Raw genomic sequence first — 20,423 nt, 5'->3', positions numbered from 1 at the left:
CAACCTCCTGCGGTTCCACACACACATTCCAATTTGGTCCCTGAGGGGTCCTCTTCTCTCTAGTTATTCTTTTTCTTTCAATATACTTAAAGAATCTCTTTGGATTCACCCTAATCTTCTCAGCCAAAGCTATCTCATGCCTCCTTTTCGCCAACCTGATTTTCTTCATCAGTAAACTCCTGTACCCCCTATATACCTCCAGGGATTTCCTTGATTCCATCTGACTGCTCCTGAACTATGCCTCCTCCTTTTTCTTGTCAAACCCTCGTCATCCAGGGTTCCCTACTCCTTCCGATCTTGCCTTTCACTCTCATGGGAACATATAGACCTTGAACTCTAGCTATCACACTTTTAAAGTCCTTCAGAGGTCCCTTTACCTGCAAACAAACTGCTCCAATCATCCCCTGCAAGCTCCTGTCCAATTCCATCAAAATCTGTCTTACCCCAATACAGGAGTTGAACCTATGATCCAATCTTGTCCTTCTCCATAACTATTTTAAAATTAATAGAATTCTGGTCACTGGTCCCAAAGTGCTCCCCCACTGTCACCTCAGCCCTATTTCCCAAGAGGTGGTCGGGTTGTGCCCCTTCCCAAATAGAACCCTCCATAAACTGCTTGAGGAAACTGTCCTGAACACATGTAACAAATTGCACCCCATCTAAACCCTTAGTTATTTAAAATGCTCAAAATAAAAACTAGTCTCAGGAATCATGATTTTGAATCCATTATTTGTTGTAAAAATTCAACTGGTTTTCATATATGTTTCAGAAAAGGAAATTTGTCATCCTCCCCTGGTCTAGCCAGATGTGACTCCAGCCCAGCAGCGTGGTTGCTTCTTAGCTGCCCTAAAAAAAAATGGCTTGGCAAACCATTCTGTTCCAGCACAGTTAGAGGCAGGCAACAAAATGTTGGTCTTGCCAATGACAGGCATATCCCAAGAAACAAGAGAAGAACAAGATAACTGGTGGAGGACAAATAGAAAGGGGATGACAGGGCACAGAGGAGCTTGGCACAACAGAAACATCTAGGAGTGCGTGACCACTGTTCCCTGAAGGCAGATAAGGAGCTTAAGAAATCACCAGGATAATTTCCAGGAAGTTGGTGTTCAAAGATTCAAAACTGAATACATGAATGTCACATTAATTTAGACCGCTGGGCTTTCCAGCTCAAGGATTTGTGTTTGATTGTAACCCAAGTGGATAGATCGAAAGTCCTCTCCCGCTCATTTGTAAGGATTTTTGATTCAATGGGAAATCAATTCACGAGCTGCTTCTTGCTTCTTGCTCATCTGTAAGGACAACTGCTACATCAATGGGCAGATTTGTTTTTCCACAGTAAAGTGTATTCTCCTGTAATTAGGTTAAAACACATTGTTGGGATGATGTAACAGGAATAATACTCCGTATTTGGCCCAGTGTAATACTGACGTTAGTTGACAAACTTGAAAGGGAGATCAGTACCCAACAGAATTGAGGAAATATTCAAAATTAATTATCCATACAAGTTACCATACGTCTTGCAGGATTTATTTTTAAATTAATACTCAACACTCTTTGAAACATAATAATAAAATGTGAGGCTGGATGAACACAGCAGGCCAAGCAGCATCTCAGGAGCACAAAAGCTGACGTTTCGGGCCTAGACCCTTCATCAGAGAGGGGGATGGGGGGAGGGAACTGGAATAAATAGGGAGAGAGGGGGAGGCGGACCGAAGATGGAGAGTAAAGAAGATAGGTGGAGAGAGTGTAGGTGGGGAGGTAGGGAGGGGATAGGTCAGTCCAGGGAAGACGGACAGGTCAAGGAGGTGGGATGAGGTTAGTAGGTAGCGGGGGGTGCGGCTTGGGGTGGGAGGAAGGGATGGGTGAGAGGAAGAACAGGTTAGGGAGGCAGAGACAGGTTGGACTGGTTTTGGGATGCATTGGGTGGGGGGGAAGAGCTGGGCTGGTTGTGTGGTGCAGTGGGGGGAGGGGATGAACTGGGCTGGTTTAGGGATGCAGTAGGGGAAGGGGAGATTTTGAAACTGGTGAAGTCCACATTGATACCATATGGCTGCAGGGTTCCCAGGCGGAATATGAGTTGCTGTTCCTGCAACCTTCGGGTGGCATCATTGTGGCAGTGCAGGAGGCCCATGATGGACATGACATGTCATGGGCCTCCTGCACTGCCACAATGATGCCACACAACCAGCCCAGCTCTTCCCCCCCACCCACTGCATCCCAAAACCAGTCCAACCTGTCTCTGCCTCCCTAACCGGTTCTTCCTCTCACCCATCCCTTCCTCCCACCCCAAGCCGCACCCCCCGCTACCTACTAATCTCATCCCACCTCCTTGACCTGTCCGTCTTCCCTGGACTGATCTATCCCCTCCCTACCTCCCCACCTACACTCTCTCCACCTATCTTCTTTACTCTCCATCTTCGGTCCGCCTCCCCCTCTCTCCCTATTTATTCCAGTTCCCTCCCCCCATCCCCCTCTCTGATGAAGGGTCTAGGCCCGAAACGTCAGCTTTTGTGCTCCTGAGATGCTGCTTGGCCTGCTGTGTTCATCCAGCCTCACATTTTATTATCTTGGAATCTCCAGCATCTGCAGTTCCCATTATCTCTGATACTCTTTGAAACATGTTGCAATGTGATGTCAGAACATGTTCAAATCGCCTTGGCTACCACTAGATGGCGACAAGACTGTTTGGCTCACCAGTTGCATTGCAGTCTCGATGGGCTCAGAGGTTCCATCTGAAGATAATAGCTCTTACCATGTAAAGGATTCCCCTCCCCTCACCTGAGACATGGTGACTCTCAGGTTAAACCTGAGAAAACAGCCCTATGGTCCAGTAGGACTATGGTGACTTTACCTTTATTAGCAGGAGATTTTCCTAAGACCTGATCTCCACATGGACTTTAACATGAAAGCAAACAGGCACGAACTAACTTAATCAAACCATGGAAACGTGAATTGTAGGGGGGAGCATAGACTGAGTCAATGGCTTCATCTGCTCTACTGTTCTACATGTGATTCTAAGTGATGTTACATAAGGCTGTGTTCTGAGTGTTTGTGTGACCTCTCACATTGTCCTACATGCAGAATAAAGTATGTAGACAGTTTCAACAAATTACTGGAAATTACACCACAATAAAAGTGCATTCAGCTTATTCTAATGTGCTGATCTTTCCTGTAATCCCAACTAAAAACCTTTGCATTTGCCATTTTCAAATGCTTATCCCATTCCTTCTTAACCAATGTTTGAGCCTTTGCCTCAATTTAGACACTTGTGTTGTAAAATTTCTTGGTTCAAAAACGTTCCTTCTTCTATATTTGAGTTTATTAAGTGAGAATCCTCACTCTGTCATCTTGTTCCACGTAGCTAGAAAAGTTGCTGGGTTTCACTTAACCATTTGCTATTCTGTGTGGAGTTTGCACATTCTCCCTGTGTCTGTGTGGGTTTCCTCCAGGTGCTCCAGTTTCCTCCCATAGTCCAAAGATGTGCATGCTAGGTGAATTGGCCATGCTAAGTTACACATAGTGTACAGAGATGTGTAAAATAAGTTGGTTACGGGGGATGGGTCTGGGTGGAATGCTCTGAGGTTTGGTGTGGACTTGTTGGGCCGAAGAGCCTGTTTTCACACCGTAGGGATTCTATAATTCTGTTCCAAATGTTACATCTCAATGTCACTGATGCTGTTGCTCCCAGCTCTGATAGGAAAGGGCACAAGACCAAATTCCTCATCACTCCCTGTCTGACTGATCCTTCTCCAACTCTGCACACCCAAACTGCTCAATGCTCAACTACTTTCAAAAAGGCAAGTGGATCAACGAGGCCCTTTACAAAGCACTGAAGGAGAAACTCTCCTTTTTGGCAAAAGTTAGTCAAGAACGTTCTAAAGTCATTAGGAAAGGAACCAGAGGTGACAAGAGGAGCATTTTAACTCTGAAGGATTGGGATCTTGAAAGCACAGCCTGAGACTGTGATGGGGGCAGATTCGAAAAGGAATTTCATTATTTCATAAACAGCAAGAATTCGTCTGAATTTAGCTTCTAAAGAACCAACATTCGGTGCTGCTAACATTCTACAACATTAAGTTAAAGTGGAAACAACAAGGTTTGGGGGGATGGAAGAGAATTGGATAACTCTTTTGAAAATTCTTTTAGTTTGCTGCAGCATTCCATTTTCCACGACTCCCCATCCAGTGGGGCGGGGGAACGGACGTTGCGGACCATTTGTTCCCAGGGAACCGATTCACGCCGACACAGGGGTGCTCTGATGCCGTTTCATGATTGGCCAGTGAGCCGGAAGTTGGTCCTTCGCCAGGGGGGATCCCCCAGTGCGGAGAGGTGAGTGAGGAGGGAGGGAGAGGGCAGCCGGGGGCCTGTCAGCCTCAACCCCCACCCGATAATTGAAATTATTTCCCCCGGACAGAGGGAGCCTGTTCACCTCTTTGCCCTGGTTCTGGTGCTCCATAGGAGCTCTCAGTGAGACCCCCCCACCCTCTCTCCCCCCCAGACCTCCCACCCCCCCCCCCCCCCGGACCTCCCACTCTCTTCACCCCCCCCCGGACCTCCAACCGACATCCCCACCCTCTTCTCTCCCCTCCCCACCCTCTTCTCTCCCCCCCCCCACCCTCTTCTCTCCCCCCCCCCACCCTCTTCTCTCCCCCCCCCCACCCTCTTCTCTCCCCCCCCCCACCCTCTTCTCTCCCCCCCCCACCCTCTTCTCTCCCCCCCCACCCTCTTCTCTCCCCCCCCACCCTCTTCTCTCCCCCCCCCACCCTCTTCTCTCCCCCCCCCACCCTCTTCTCTCCCCCCCCCACCCTCTTCTCTCCCCCCCCCACCCTCTTCTCTCCCCCCCCACCCTCTTCTCTCCCCCCCCACCCTCTTCTCTCCCCCCCCACCCTCTTCTCTCCCCCCCCCCACCCTCTTCTCTCCCCCCCCCACCCTCTTCTCTCCCCCCCCACCCTCTTCTCTCCCCCCCCCACCCTCTTCTCTCCCCCCCCCACCCTCTTCTCTCCCCCCCCCACCCTCTTCTCTCCCCCCCCCACCCTCTTCTCTCCCCCCCCCACCCTCTTCTCTCCCCCCCCCACCCTCTTCTCTCCCCCCCCCACCCTCTTCTCTCCCCCCCCCACCCTCTTCTCTCCCCCCCCCACCCTCTTCTCTCCCCCCCCCACCCTCTTCTCTCCCCCCCACCCTCTTCTCTCCCCCCCACCCTCTTCTCTCCCCCCCCCACCCTCTTCTCTCCCCCCCCCACCCTCTTCTCTCCCCCCCCCACCCTCTTCTCTCCCCCCCCCACCCTCTTCTCTCCCCCCCCACCCGCTTCTTCTCTCCCCCCCCCACCCGCTTCTTCTCTCTTCTCTCTCCCCCCCACCCTCTTCTCTCTCCCCCCCACCCTCTTCTCTCTCCCCCCCCACCCTCTTCTCTCTCCCCCCCCACCCTCTTCTCTCTCCCCCCCCACCCTCTTCTCTCTCCCCCCCCACCCTCTTCTCTCTCCCCCCCCACCCTCTTCTCTCTCCCCCCCCCACCCTCTTCTCTCTCCCCCCCCCACCCTCTTCTCTCTCCCCCCCCCCCACCCTCTTCTCTCTCCCCCCCCCACCCTCTTCTCTCCCCCCCCCCACCCTCTTCTCTCCCCCCCCCACCCTCTTCTCTCCCCCCCCCACCCTCTTCTCTCTCCCCCCCCCCCCACCCTCGCCCCACTCCCAACTCTTCCTTCCCCCACCACCTCCCGCCCTCTTCACATGCTCCCCCCCACCTCCCACCCAGTCCCCAACTCCCTCACTCCTCCACCTGTCCATCCCTGCCCTTCTCCGGTCTTCTCCTCCCCACTCACTCCCACCTTTTCTTAGCAGCAATATGATTCCTGAAGAAGCGTTCTGTAGTCTAACAGGAATTTTCAGAACTGCTTGCCATGTATTATTCCTGATTACTTGATCATTGTCTGTGCCTTTTGATTTATTAGGAATTATCCCATTTGTCTGGCATTTAGCCTGAAGATGGCATCACGGGGAAAGAGTGAGACGAGTAAACTGAAGCAGAACTTAGAAGAGCAGATGGACAGACTGATGCAGCAGTTGCAAGATCTCGAGATGTGCAGGTGTGGTACCACAGCAGTCAGAAACTTCTGTTTTGATCATTTTTGTTTTTCCCTCCTTTCAACACCTTCAGGTGTAAATGTGTTTTTCATGAATGCTTTAACATCAGCTGCTGAGAAGTGTACTGACAACTTGCATTTCTATAGCACCTTTAGCACGGTAAAACTTCTCTCCACTTCACTGGAGTATAATTGGACCATAAATTACCCTGAGTTCTAAAATTAAGTTGCTAGTAACAATGGGCGGTTGGTCAAATCTCATTATATTATTAGAAACTAATTTTTATTTTTAGTAACACTTGATTGTATAGATACACTTCTTTGTAGGACAGTGAAGTGAGAAAACATGGAGGAAGATGAAAGGACAGAGAGATTCTGGGATATTGTGTCAGATTTAAAGCTATTTATTTGCTGCAGATGGACAAGATCTTAAAGACTGTCTATGGAAAACTGTGAGAGAGAATGCAGTGTAAATGTCTCACCGAACAGTAAAATCAGTACAGGACCATGGACATATGACTTGGAAGCAGAAGTAGGCCATTCAGCCCATTGACTAAGCTCTGACATTCAGTAAGATCATAGTTGAACTGATAATCCTCAACTCCATTTTTCTACCTTTTCCCCAGAAACCTCAATTCCTTTACTGATTAATAATCTGTTGACGTTGTCTATCCGAGAATTTAATAAACTTGTCCAGACCTTGTCTAAATAAAACCAAAGTTTTGCTGCAAATTAAGCCCTCCCCTTTAAGGGATACACCCCCACCACCCCCTTTAAATCTGACACTGTCTGCTGCAGCAGGTCAGTGTGGTGTGAATGCTTTTTGACAGAAGGTCAGAATCTTGAATTCCCAAGTCCATGCATCTCCAGAAGAAAGATCCTTTAGGGAGTGTGGAGGACGAGAAGAACTTAACAGTGATCAAAGTCTCCTACTTAAATATTGGTGTGTTCGCTAAGCTAGGAGGTTTGATAGCAGAAGTTTCATTCCCAATACTAGGTGACATCCTCAGTGCTATGGAGCGTCTGGTGAAGTGCTGTCATCCTGTGCGGGCTTGAATTTATATGGTCAGGTTTTTGCTGCTTCTGGTAGGTGCCGGCTCCAGCTGTGCATTGTAATGGTCAGTATATCGGGTCTAACTCAATAAGTTTGTTGATGGAGTCCACGGATGAATGCCAAGAATTCTCTGACTGTCCTCAATTTGGCTTGTCCTATGACAGTGCTGTCCCAGTTGAAAGTGTGGTTTTTCTCGCCAGTGTGTATTGAAACCAAGGTCATCTGATAACGTGAACAAAGTGTGAGGCTGGATGAACAGAGCAGGCCAAGCAGCATCTCAGGAGCACAAAAGCTGACGTTTCGGGCCTGGACCTTTCATCTGTTAACGGTGTTTAGTTGCTAGCTGGTGTTTGTTGATGTGGGTTGTCTGCCTGTTTGTCCCATGTAGTGCTTTGTGCAGTTTCTGCATGGTATCCTGTAAACTGCATTCGTCCTGCCCATGGTATCTATTGGGTCTTTGCTGTCTTAGTATGCCTGCTGGTTTGTGTGTTTTCATTATTCCTAGCCTTCTGAGTAGTCTGGTTGTCAGTTCTGACATTGTTTAGATAGACAACTAGCAACCCGCTTCTATGAACACCAGCTAGCAACTAACTGACTCAATTAGACGTCCTTGGTTTCAACGCACACACGAGAAAAACCACATTTTCAACTGGGACATCCCTACTCTCATGGGACAAGCCAAACAGAGGACCGGAGCATCCTTGGAGGCTTGGCGTTCGCCCGCGGACTCCACGAGCAAACACATTGAGTTAGACCCGATATACCAACCATTACAACACACAGCCAGAACCGACACCTACCGGAAGCAGCAAAAACCAGACCCGCACAGGACAACAGCACTTTACAGGAGGTTCCACCACAGCACTGCGGATGTCACCTAGTAATGGGACGAAACGTTTGCTATCAAAGCTTCCAGAGCCGCGCACACCAACTTCTACAGCCCCCCACCCGAGCTGCAATTCTTCACAGATCACAGAATCCCTACAGTATGGAAATAGGCCCCTCGGCCCAACAAGTCCACACCGACCCCCAGAGCATCCCACCCCGACCCACCTAATCTACACATCCCTGAACGCTACGGGCAACTTAGCATGGCCAATCCACCTAACCTGCACATCTTTGTACCGGGGCACCCAGAGGAAACCCACGCAGACACAGGGAGAATGTTTGTGGGGTTTGCACAATCGCCCGAGGGTGGAAGGAAACCCAGGTCCCTGACGCCGTGAGGCAGCTGTGCTAACCACTGAGCCACTGTGCTGCCCCATTCAGGCCCTCTCCTAAAACTATGAATACACAAGAATAGGGGAAGAGCATGCAAATTATGATTAGAGGTGTCTTTGCACAGAAACCAGAGTTCATCAAAGATAAATAGACAATATACAATAGGTGCAGGTGCAGGAGTAGGCCATTTGGCCCTTCGAGCCAGCACCACCATTCATTATGATCATGGCTGATCATCCACAATCAGTGTCCTGTTCCTGCCTTATCCCCATAACCCTTGATTCCACTATCTTTAAGAGCTCTGTCCATCTCTTTCTTGAAAGCATCCAGAGAGTTGGCCTCCACTGCCTTTCTGGGGCAGAGCATTCCATATATCCACCACTCTCTGGGTGAAGAAGTTTTTCCTCAACTCTGTTCTAAATGGCCTACCCCTTATTTTTAAATTGTGTCCTCTGGTCCTGGACTCACCCATCAGCGGAAACATGCTTCCTGCCTCCACAGTGTCTAATCCCTTAATAATCTTATACGTCTCACTCAGATCGCTTCTCGTCCTTCTAAACTCAAGAGTATACAAGCCTAGTCACTCCAATCTTTCAATATATGATAGTCCCGCCATTCCGGGAATTGACCTTGTGAACCTACGCTGCACTCCCTCAATAGTAAGAATGTCCTTCCTCAAATTGGGAGACCAAAACTGCACACAATACTCCAGGTGCGGTCTCACCAGGGCCCTGTACAGCTGCAGAAGGACCTCTTTGCTCCTATACTCAATTCCTCTTGTGATGAAGGCCAGCATGCTATTAGCTTTCTTCACTACCTGCTGTACCTGCATGCTTGCTTTCATTGACTGATGTACAAGAACACCTAGATCTCGTTGTGCGAGAAGTTAAAAATTGGGGAAAATGAGAGATTTTCTTGATTGCAGTACTCACTCACATTCTTGGAGAAATATGAGATTATCAGCCAGAAAGATTAGGGAACAGCACAACTGCCAATAGCTTCAAAGTTTGGAGCTGACTGAAGAAAATGTGCCGCTGGTTTGGCATTGCGCAACATGAGATCAACATGAATGACAGTGCAGCCATGGTTACATTTCAGGAAGCTAAAAACCAGGAGAACGAATGTTTCAGTACATCAGCAAGTGTTGAGGGGATTGTTTAAGAAGCAAAAAAAAAATCCTCAATTGGACTTTCAGCTTCTGTACCAAGAACATGGTTTTAAGATTGTGTAGGAGCGAAAATGGCTCAGAGATGATGGTATTTGTCTAATAGAATTAGTTAAAACTTCTAAGAGAAAGGAATTAGTCAGTCTTGGGGAAGAATAACCAGAATTTATTTTCATTCTCTGTGAATGCTGGAATCTTGCACAAATAAATGTTCTGTCCTAATCCCTGTTTCATGAAGGTGAAAGTCATTAACTTAATGTCATCTGGCCTTTCATGTTGAAATTATGATTTGCTGTTTATTCTATTTACGTATATATTTATGTTTGTTTTATGGGAAGCTAGAGTTACTTTTTACTTGTGAAAAGTGTAAAATCTGTGTGCTTGGGCTTGTGAATGGGAGCATTGTACAGATTTTGACATTTTGAACTCCATAACCCTTTCATTGGGAAGTTACAAAAAATTTATGGATGTTTCGAATCAGCTAGAATTGGGAAATTATAATAAGTCCATTGCACTTTAAATTAACGTTGCTTTTTTAAAATGTATTTTTGGCAACGGACCTGTAAGAGATTTGAATTTTAATTCATGTCTATTGGATATCTACCCACTTTTCCATACACCCCACCCCACCACCACCCCAAACCATTTTTCAGAGACGACCTTGAGCCAGAAGAATATGAAGAAACAAAACAGGAAACTCTGGAACAGCTGAGTGAATTCAATGAATCACTGAAGAAAATCATGTCTGGAGATATGACGTTAGTTGATGAACTCAGCGGGATGCAGCTCGTAAGAAGTGGAGCTGACAAATTTGTACTTGTTTTCAGCTGGGACTGTCCAAGGCAGTAGGCATTGAACTGAGGCTGTGTCAAAGTGATTTCCACTCTGCAACAAAAGATTTCAGCTTCAGTTATCACCTTGTTAAAAATCAACAGAAAATGCTGGGAGCATTCAGCTCACTCTCATGTTCTCCAGGGCAATTAGAGACAGGCAGTAAATGCTGTCCCAGCCTGATGTCCATTGATTAATAGAGAAGAAAGCTAAGTAGGTCCTCCATTGTTTATGGAGTGGGAAGAGTTCATCTTTCTGGTCAATGACCTTTCATCAGAGCTGGAAGAAATTTAATGATGGAACACAGGCAGGAAGTTAAACACTTCCAGTATTTTGATTTCATTCTACATTCCCAGAATTTGCAATGTTCTGCTTTTATATAGTTCCCCTTTCACCTGATATCAGTTGAGACATTCCTGCAAAGCAACTTGGGTCATTTCCTACATTAAAGATACAACACAAACGCAGATTGTTAAGCTTGTAATTTCTGTCACTCACTCTCGAACCCAGGCTCTGTGATAACCAGACAAGATGGCTAACAGTTTTATCAGAAATAACTGTTTCAAGCCAGAGATTTGGCTGAGTTGGGTTTTAGATTCATTGGCCCCAGTCAGTTCTTTAGAGCTGCAGCTTCTGAGCTGATTTAATGTCTTGTGCTTGGTTTTTCTTCCAAAACGTCATGTGCCACGAACAGGAAGCAGACTGTTCGGTCTCTCTCTCTCTCTCTTGGATACAGTAGTTGTGGCCAGGAACACACTTTTTTTTGTAATATTAACTTTATACAGCGCACTCTCTCCACCTATCTTCTTTACTCTCCATCTTCGGTCCGCCTCCCCCTCTCTCCCTATTTATTCCAGTTCCCTCTCCCCATCCCCCTCTCTGATGAAGGGCCTAGGCCCGAAACGTCAGCTTTTGTGCTCCTGAGATGCTGCTTGGCCTGCTGTGTTCATCCAGCCTCACATTTTATTATCTCTTTATACAGCGCAGTTGCTTAGAACAGCCTGAAGTATGAGATGGGCACCATGGGTTAACTTGTGGTTTCTCAAGAATGAGATTAAGTGAGGACATCTGTTTTCTGCAGGTATTTCACAGCTAAGCATTAAACAAAATTGCCAAGAGGTAATAGACCTTCCAGTAAAAACATAGCTTTATTAAGGATTGCATTGGATTAGTCTGTCAAAACATCTTGTTGCCCTTATCGAGTCATAGACTAATACTACATGGAAACGGACTCAACAACAGAAATTGCTGGAAAAGCTCAGCAGGTGTGACCGCATCTGTGGCAAGAAATTGGAGTTAACGTTTCAGGTCCAGTGACCCTTCCTCAGTCCCTTTGGCCCAATTAGTCTGGCCGACCATATTCCCAAACTAAACTAGTGACACTCGCCTGCATTTGGCCCATATCCCTCCAAACCTTTCCTATTCATGTATTTATCCAAATGCCTTTACTGGCTAAATCTTGGGACAGTGTGCTCACTTTTCTATAGACAAGCTTCAGCTGTCAGAAGACAATTTTGGGCAGAGGGAGGAATTAAATAGAAAATGAAATAGGGGATTTACTAACAAGATCTTGTTGCAGAAAGTCAAGTGGTTGGTTCAGTGACAGTGGCTCCTGAACATTGTGTTCAGATTCAGTCAAGGGGAGACAGTAACATTGTGGTAATGGCATTGGACCAGTCATTCCTAAAGTAACTGCTCTGGGCACATGGGTTCAAATCCCACCATGAATAGCAGCTGGTGAAATTTTGAATGAATGAAAAGGTGGCTCAGAGTCAACACTATCTATGGAATGGCTCAGGTCACTGAGTGGTCTCCTGTGCTGTTGGATTCTGTGATCAGAGAAATTAAGTGGCAAGGGAGCATGGTGATGTAGAGGTCAAGATATTGGACCAGTAATCCAGAGACCAGGCCACAAACTATCACTGGTTATCTTTAAAACCCGTCTGGTTCACTAATCTCCATCTGGGAAGGAAATCTGCCATCCTTACCCGGTCTGGTCTAAGTATCACTCCAGACCCACGGCAAAATAGTTGATGCTTAACTGCATTCTGGGCAATTAGGGGTAGGCAATAAGTCTTGGCGTAGCCAGCAATGTCCACAGCCCAGGGAATCTAATCGTTCTTAAAAATCAGACTGTTGGAATGTGCGCTTCAGCTGAGTGCACAGGTTAGTGAGTGAACCATCCTGCTGGGGAATGGGACTGTATCACCACAACTAAATGTAGTGTAAAGGTTCTCCTGGCCTCTTGTTCCCGGAGCTCTGAGAGAATTGCATTCGGGTCGCTTAACGGTGGATGTGCCGACTTCCGTCAACCTTTGAGGAAGCTGTTTACCTTTTTTTGCGTTCTCTTTGGCAGGCAATCCAAGCAGCCATCAGTCAGGCCTTTAAAACTCCAGAGGTTATCCAAATGTTTGCAAAGAAGCAGCCTGGACAGCTGCGGACTAGACTGGCAGAGGTAAGCAACCCACAGTGTTTATGATTAATCTGCTGAAAGGTTTCATTGTGCTGTTGACATTTATGAATGTGAAGCTGGAAGGTTACACTCGGGACAGATGGTGTGACCGATGACAGTTGTGTACACTATTAGCCCCACTGTGTTACTGTTTTAACTCTTCCAGCCCTGTACTAATTTACTCTCAGCGTAATTTTGCACAATTACGCTGCCACTTAATAAAAGGGTCACGGTGCATTCATTATAAAGTATCGAGTACAATTTTATGTGTTACTTATTTTTCTTTCCATTCAAGTGGTTGAGACGTGCTTTGAGAAGCCTGGATGAGACCAATTAAATTTGATTTTTTTTGTTTTGTTCATTCACAGAAAGTAAATATAAAATCAATAATTATTGTCCATCCTTAATTGCACCCAAATAGGGGAGGCGATGGCCTGCTGGTATTGATGCTGAACTGTTAATCCAGAGACCCGGGTAATGTTCTGGGGACCCGGGTTCGAATCCTGCCATGGCAGACAGTGGAATGTGAATTCAATAATATCTGGAATTAAGAATCCACTGATGACCGTGAATCCATTGTGGATTTTTGGAAAAACCCATCTGGTTCAGTAATGTCCTTTAGGGAAGGAAACTGCCATCCTTACCTGGTCTGGCCTACATGTGACTCCAGACCCACAGCAAAGTGGGTGACACTTAACTGCCCTCTGGGCTGTTTGGGATGGGTGATACCCTCATCCCGTGAATGACTAAAGGAAAATAAAAAGTTGGCAGTGAGTGACCTCCTTGAACGGAGCTGAGTGGCAGGCTGGGCCAAGTCAGAGGGCTGTCAACAATTAGCCACATTGCTGCGAGTCTGGAGTCACACTTAGGCAGGCCAGTCCAGGATGGCAGATTTCCCTCCCTAACAGCTGTTAGTGAATCAGAGGGGTATTCTTATGACAATCCAATAGTTCTGTGGTCTAATTGATAAACTTTTATTCTGGATTTGTTAAGTGGTTCGATTTTAATTCTTCAGCCAGCTGTGCTGGTATTTGAACTGGTCGAAGATACTCATTTGATTAATAATCATGAAGCTAATTTTGTTCTAAAACTCCATCCCCCTCATATCCATCAGAGGGAGGAAACTTGATGTTCTTGTTTAACTGGGCCTGATATGTGAATCCAGACCCCAGCAATGTGGTGGACCCTTTGTTGTCCTCTGAAATGAGTCACGTAGTTGTAGACAGCTCAGAGTCCAGCTGCTCGAGGGCAAATTCAGTGTGGTTGACTTTTAACTGCCCTCTGGGCATTTAGGATACGGAATAAACCTTGACCATGCCAGCGACACCCTCATCCCATGAAGAACTTTTAAAAAAGCTGTCAAGTATTTCTTAAAATCAAGCTCTGTAACTCCTGTGCTCCTTCAGATGGAGAGAGATGTAATAGTCGGAAAACTGCCAAGGGATGTCTACACACAGCAGAAAGTTGAAGTGCTCACAGCATTGAGGAAGCTTGAAGAGAAGGTAAAGACGCTTTCTTAAAAAAAAAATGACATTACCAGTCAGTCGGACAACTAGTTTTAATTTTATGAAATGTCTAGTAACAGTGCACAAATTGACAAATGTGATGACTGACCAGCAATGTGGCAAACTATCTTATAGTGACTGTTTTAAGATAACGAGGTGTGGAGCTGGAGGAATATAGCAGGCCAGGCAACATCAGAGCAGCAGGAAAGCAGAAGAAGGGTCCCAACCCAAAACGTCAGCTTTCCTGCTCCTCAGAAGCTGCCTGGCCTGCTGCTGTCCTCCAGCTGCACACCTTGTTATCTCAGACTCCAGCGTCGGCAGTTCCTGCTATCTTTTAGTGACTATTTTCCTTGAGTTGGAATGTGTATGGTGAACATGGCACTCTCAGATTGTGATTATCGGCTGGTTTTTGAGAATGTGGACAATAATTAGCGTTCTGATTCTTCTTTCAGCTCACGCTTGAAGAAGAAGCTTTTCTCTCGGCCAACGTGAGTGCTGCACTCAGTCAGTTTGAGAAAGTTTCACGAGACCTTGGTAAGTCCCAGTGGAGCCTTGCGTAACCACATTGTTAAATTCTACAGCTCAGTAAAGTCAATTGTTCCAAATTTCAAAGCACAGTGGAAGTAAGCATTTCAAATTTTGATGTGTTGTTGAGTTTCTCGAAACTCGGGAAGGGCTTTTGAAGAACATGCAGTAGCAAGTATCTGCAATGAGGCTGTTATCTTCTCAGGTGCTGCCCCCTAAGGGTAAGGGACATACTCCAATTGTTGCAACTTGCCCTTGCTGTTATATTAAGCTCTGTTTTATAAAAAGACATGACACCTGCTCACCTGCCCATGCAACCAAATTATGGCAAGGGCAGCATAATATTGGGATCGGTTGAGCTTTCCACAAGCTCAGCCAACCCTCCTTTATGTGCCTCCATATGGTTGGTGTGCTGCAGATTTTAGATCCGGGCCAGTGGGAAATTGTATGGGCCTGGTACAAGCATGCAGGTACAGCAGGCAGTGAAGAAAGCTAATGGCATGCTGGCCTTCATCACAAGAGGAATTGAGTATAGGAGCAAAGAGGTCCTTCTGCAGCTGTACAGGGCCCTGGTGAGACCGCACCTGGAGTATTGTGTGCAGTTTTGGTCTCCAAATTTGAGGAAGGACATTCTTGCTATTTAGGGAGTGCAGCATAGGTTCACAAGGTCAATTCCCAGAGTGGTGGGACTATCATATGTTGAAAGATTGGAGCGACTGGGCTTGTATACTCTTGAGTTTGAAAGATGAGAGGGATCTGATTGAGGCGTGTAAGATTATTAAGGGATTGGACACTCTGGAGGCAGGAAGCATGTTTCCACTGATGGGTGAGTCCAGAACCAGAGGACACAGTTTAAAAATAAGGGGTAGGCCATTTAGAACAGAGTTGAGGAAAAACTTCTTCACCCAGAGAGTGGTGGATATATGGAATGCTCTGCCCCAGAAGGCAGTGGAGGCCAACTCTCTGGATACTTTCAAGAAAGAGATGGACAGAGCTCTTAAAGATAGTGGAATCAAGGGTTATGGGGATAAGGCAGGAACAGGATGCTGATTGTGGATGATCAGCCATGATCATAATGAATGGTGGTGCTAGCTGGAAGGGCCGAATGGCCTACTCTAGCACCTATTGTCTGTTGTCTATTGGTATCCCTTTATTTTACCCTTTCTGCCCAGAACACACCTCCCAGAGGCATGTAATATATTACCCTCTGATTTTTGTTAGTCAGTTACTAACCATAATACATAACTGTGTGGATATAGAAACATAAACAGAAATTGCTGGAAAAGCTGAGCAGGTCTGACAGCATCTTTGCAGAGAAACTAGAGTTTCGGGTGGAGTGATCCTTCCTCAGAACAGTTAACTCTGATTTCTTTCCACAGATGCTGTCAGATCTGCTGAGCTTTTCCAGCAAATTTTTGTTTTTGTTTCTGATTTACAGTATCTGCCAGTTATTTTGGTTTTTATTTATGTGAATATAGACCTGTCTCAACTGTTTAAACTCATTTATGAAGATAGAAAATACACTGAATAGGTCAAGAAATTAAAACGCCACTAAATTTTGTTGGACATATTAACAAATTAGCGAAAATTAAAGAAGAGATTGTCAACTGGAAATGAAAAGTCTTGCAATTTCGTCAAAGGAGGCCATTCAGCCATGTCTATTTGTTCCACCATTCTAGATCGTGGATGATCATTTATCTCAATGCCATTCACCTGTGCTATCCCTGTATAGGTACTTAGTTTTGCCCCTAGTAATATTGTGATCAAAATGCTAATGGAACCTTATCTATATGTGTTAAAGGAAAAGAGAAAGCCCTGACAACAAATCTGCCATCTGCAAACTGACCCCACTACCAAAGACATTTTTCCCTCCCCACTCTTTTATCTGCTTTCCGGACGGACCACTCTCTCCGTGACTCCCTTATCCGCTCCACACTCCCCTCCAGCTTCGACTCACCCGGCACTTCTCTCTGCAACCTATACCTCCCCCCTCACCCCAATCCCAATCCTAGGAAGACTTCTCTCATCAAGCAGATGTTCACCTGCGCATCTGTTAATGTGATGTACTGCATCCGCTGTTCCTGTTGTGGCCTCCTCTACATTGGGGAAACCAAACGGAAGCTTGGGGACCGCTTTGCAGAACACCTCCGCTCGGTTCGCAACAAACAACTGCACCTCCCAGTTGCGAGCCATTTCAATCCCCCCACTCCTCGGATGACATGTCCATCCTGGGCCTCCTGCAGTGCCACAATGATGCCACCCGAAAGATGCAGGAACAGCATCTGATATTTCGCTTGGGAACCCTGCAGCCCAATGGTATCAATTTGGATGTCACAAGCTTCAAAATCTCCTTTCCCCCTACCGCATCCCAAAACCAGCCCAGCTAGTCCCTGCCTCCCTGCCATTCTCTCCACCTCAAGCCTCACTCCCATCCCCTACCCAGTAACCTCAACCCGCCCCCCCCGACCCGTCCGTCCTCTCTGGATTGACCTATCCCCTCCCTAACTCCCCACCTACATTTACCTTCAGTGGTTCTAACCCTGCCTCTTTAACCTGTCTGTCTCCTCTCACCTATCTTCTCCTTTATCCATCTTCTATCCGCCTCCCCCCGTCTCCCTATTTAGTTCAGAATCCCCTTCCCCTCCCTCATTTCTGAAGAAGGGTCTCGACCCAAAACGTCAAGCTTTCCTGCTCCTCTGATGCTGCTTGGCCTGCTGTGTTCATCCAGCTCCACACCGTGTTATCCCTGACAACATATGTGATTTTTTGTGTTTGCCATTTAACCTTTTCTCCATTGAGCGACGCCTCTCAGATATTTGATCAGGTGGAGCCACCTCTGGACTGCTGCTAGCAGTCAGTTCGAAACTAAAGGAGTAGCAGGGCTCAGACTACCTCACCATTCCTCTGGCCTCAACCAATGGGAATGTGAAAATGGAATAGAAGATAAAACCAGTTCAGGTCACTGAAACCTGGGGAGTCCATTGGGGCAGATGGCTAAATTGAATGGAATGGAATCTGACTCAGTCAATAGATTGTTCACCTCAGCTTCACAACTCTACAGATTCAAGAGCCACTCTCAGGACCTCATGCACAGAAATTGAGCCTGACACTCCTGCAGTGCTGAGAGAGCGCTGCACCGCTGGAGGTTCTGTTTCTCAAATGAAAAATTGAAGACAAGGTCCTATCTGCCCATTCATTTGGATATAAATGAATCCATGGCGCTATTTGGTGGAAGAGCAAGGAAATTTCCCCCTGTGGAAAGACAAGGTGCTGGAGAAACTTGGCAGGTCTGGCAGCATCTGTGGAGGGAGGGAGAGTCAGAGTTATCGTTTCAAGCCCAGTGTGACTCATGTTTCTGTCTCCACAGATGCTGGTAGACCTGCTGCGGTTCTCGAGCACTTTGTTTCAGATTCCCAACATCTGCAGCATTTTGTCGAGGTTATTCCCTGGTGTCCTGTTCAATATCCATCTCAGGCAGCATCCCGAAAATCAGATTATCAGGTCATCATTGCACTGGCACTAGTGAAGGCTGGCTGTGTGCAAATCGCCTGTGCTTCATGTATAATTGAGTAACTGTAAAGTATTTTGAGATGCCCAGTGGCTGTGAAAGTCACTGTAAAATGCAAGATTTTTTTTCTCCCTTTACTGTTAGGGACCCTCTGAAGAACCTGCAAACAATGCAAAAAGGAAATATGTGTTTTAATCTTACAGGAACTGGAGATAAAGTCCTCGCTCTCGCCAGTTCAGGAGTGGAAATCACCAAGAAGTGAGGAGTAACCTAAGATCCAGCCCTCCAGATACCATCCCAATTACTGTTGTTTACATTTTAAAGTCTCGTTTGTTTCTTTTTGTTTAAATTTGAGAAGGAAATGTAAAATCAGAATAGTACTTGTAAATATGTTCTTAGTATGGACAACTGTTCCAAATCTTTTCTTTATGTATTCACCTTTAAACACTAGCGTTTTGAACTGCCATCCTTTATAAAATAAAAGGCTCATTTCCATTTATACCATTCCCTCGCTGGGTTACTTACAATCAAGAAATGATGACAGTTACTTTCACTGCCCAGTCTTGCAACAGGTTTTGATTAAAAGCAGAAACTCACCAACACTTCTTGAGCAGCAGGTACATGGGAACTTCCACTCCTGACAAAGCTCCTGTCTGAACCAAAGATGATCCTGGCTTGTAACTAGATCTCTGTTCCTTCACAGTGGTAACATTGGAGCGCCCTTACAGTGCTGTGGGTGCATGTACCTCACAGACTGCATCATTTCAAGACAGTGTCTCATCACCACCTTCTGCAGGACAATAAGTGCCAGTCTAGCCTGCAACGCCCTCATCCTGTGAAACATTTCTAAAAATGTTATTTTGAATAACAAAAATTTGATCAGGCCACAGTCATAGATTCACACAGCACTGAAATAGCCCCTTCAGTCTAAATCACCCACACTGACCGGCCATCTCAGTCTGGTCTCGTCCCATTTGCCAGCTTTTGGCCCATGTCCCTCTTAAACCCTTCTTATTCATGTAGCCATCCAGAAAATTATGGGCTTTTGAATTTTCCTGTGTTTATGAAAAGAATCGATTATTTTTCTTGTGGGTGAGGGCGATAGTTACAAATTTTAAATAAGTTAATTATTCTAATTGTTTTGAAGATGATTCTATTTGAGATGGTAATGTTTGAAGTGACCTTTTTGTCTTGTCCATTATTGAACTAATCCACTCCTTTGGTGCTAATCACAAATCAGCCACTAGATGGTGTGTGAATCTCGCACTCGCGCGCGCGCTCTCTCTCTCTCTCTGTCTGTCTGTCTCTCTCTCTCTCTCTCTCTCTCTCGCACACTCAGCACTTGGCTGCTACTCAACATCTTTCCATGGCAACACAACTGGAAATTTGGAAGTCAGGAGGAGGCATAACACAGGCATAAACCTGTGCCACGATACTTAGCACATAATAATTAGGCTCCTGCAGTATTTTACTGCCAAGATGTTAAATATATTGAATTACCAATGCAGCAATATTTGTTCCAGTTCTCTTTCCAGTACTGACTGTTGCTGTGGTATGAAAACCTTTTCCCCCTCCAGTAAGGCCTTCTTTGTAACCCCAGACAGTTAATTATTTGGAGACCCTCAGAGCAACCTGTGTTGAAATCGTGAATGACATGGAAAATAGCAGTAGGATTAGGCCATTCGGCCCTTCAAATCTGCTCTGCCATTTAGTTTGGCCATGGCTGGTCACCCAGCTCAGTATCATGTTCCACTTTCTCCCCATATCCTTTGGTCTGTTTCGCACTAAGAGCTAGATCTAAATCTTTCTTGGAAATATGCAATGTTTGGGCTGCACCTACTTTCAGTGGCAGAGAATTCCAAATGCTCACTATTCTCTGGGTGAAGATGTTTCTCCTCATCTCAGTCTGAAATGGCCCTCCCTGTATCCTTGTTTCTGTGACCCATGTTTCTGGAGTACCTAGTCATCGAGAAAATCCTTCCTGCATTTACTCTGTTCAGTCCTGTTAGAATTTTATCAGTTTCTGTGAGACTCCCCCCTCCTCGTTCTTCTAAACTCAAGTGAATATAGTTCTAACCAACAACAA

At 46.2% G+C, this 20,423-nt stretch overlaps 1 protein-coding gene across 1 annotated transcript; it reads left to right on the top strand.

Annotated features, from left to right (window-relative positions):
- The first annotated feature begins 4,237 nt into the window (after positions 1–4,237).
- lzic (leucine zipper and CTNNBIP1 domain containing) lies at positions 4,238–18,836 on the top strand. The gene is made up of 7 exons (XM_059638046.1): positions 4,238–4,329; positions 5,945–6,079; positions 10,170–10,305; positions 12,704–12,802; positions 14,206–14,301; positions 14,757–14,838; positions 18,541–18,836. Exons 1-7 carry the CDS (start codon positions 4,259–4,261, stop codon positions 18,597–18,599), a joined length of 678 nt encoding a protein of 225 aa, XP_059494029.1. The 5' UTR covers positions 4,238–4,258; the 3' UTR covers positions 18,600–18,836.
- Positions 18,837–20,423: the final 1,587 nt, after the last annotated feature.

This window comes from Stegostoma tigrinum, chromosome 28 (genome assembly GCF_030684315.1).
Source record: "Stegostoma tigrinum isolate sSteTig4 chromosome 28, sSteTig4.hap1, whole genome shotgun sequence".
Classification (NCBI taxonomy): domain Eukaryota; kingdom Metazoa; phylum Chordata; class Chondrichthyes; order Orectolobiformes; family Stegostomatidae; genus Stegostoma; species Stegostoma tigrinum.
Note: the sequence above shows the minus strand (reverse complement) of the source record. Positions and strands in the feature narration are given on the sequence as shown.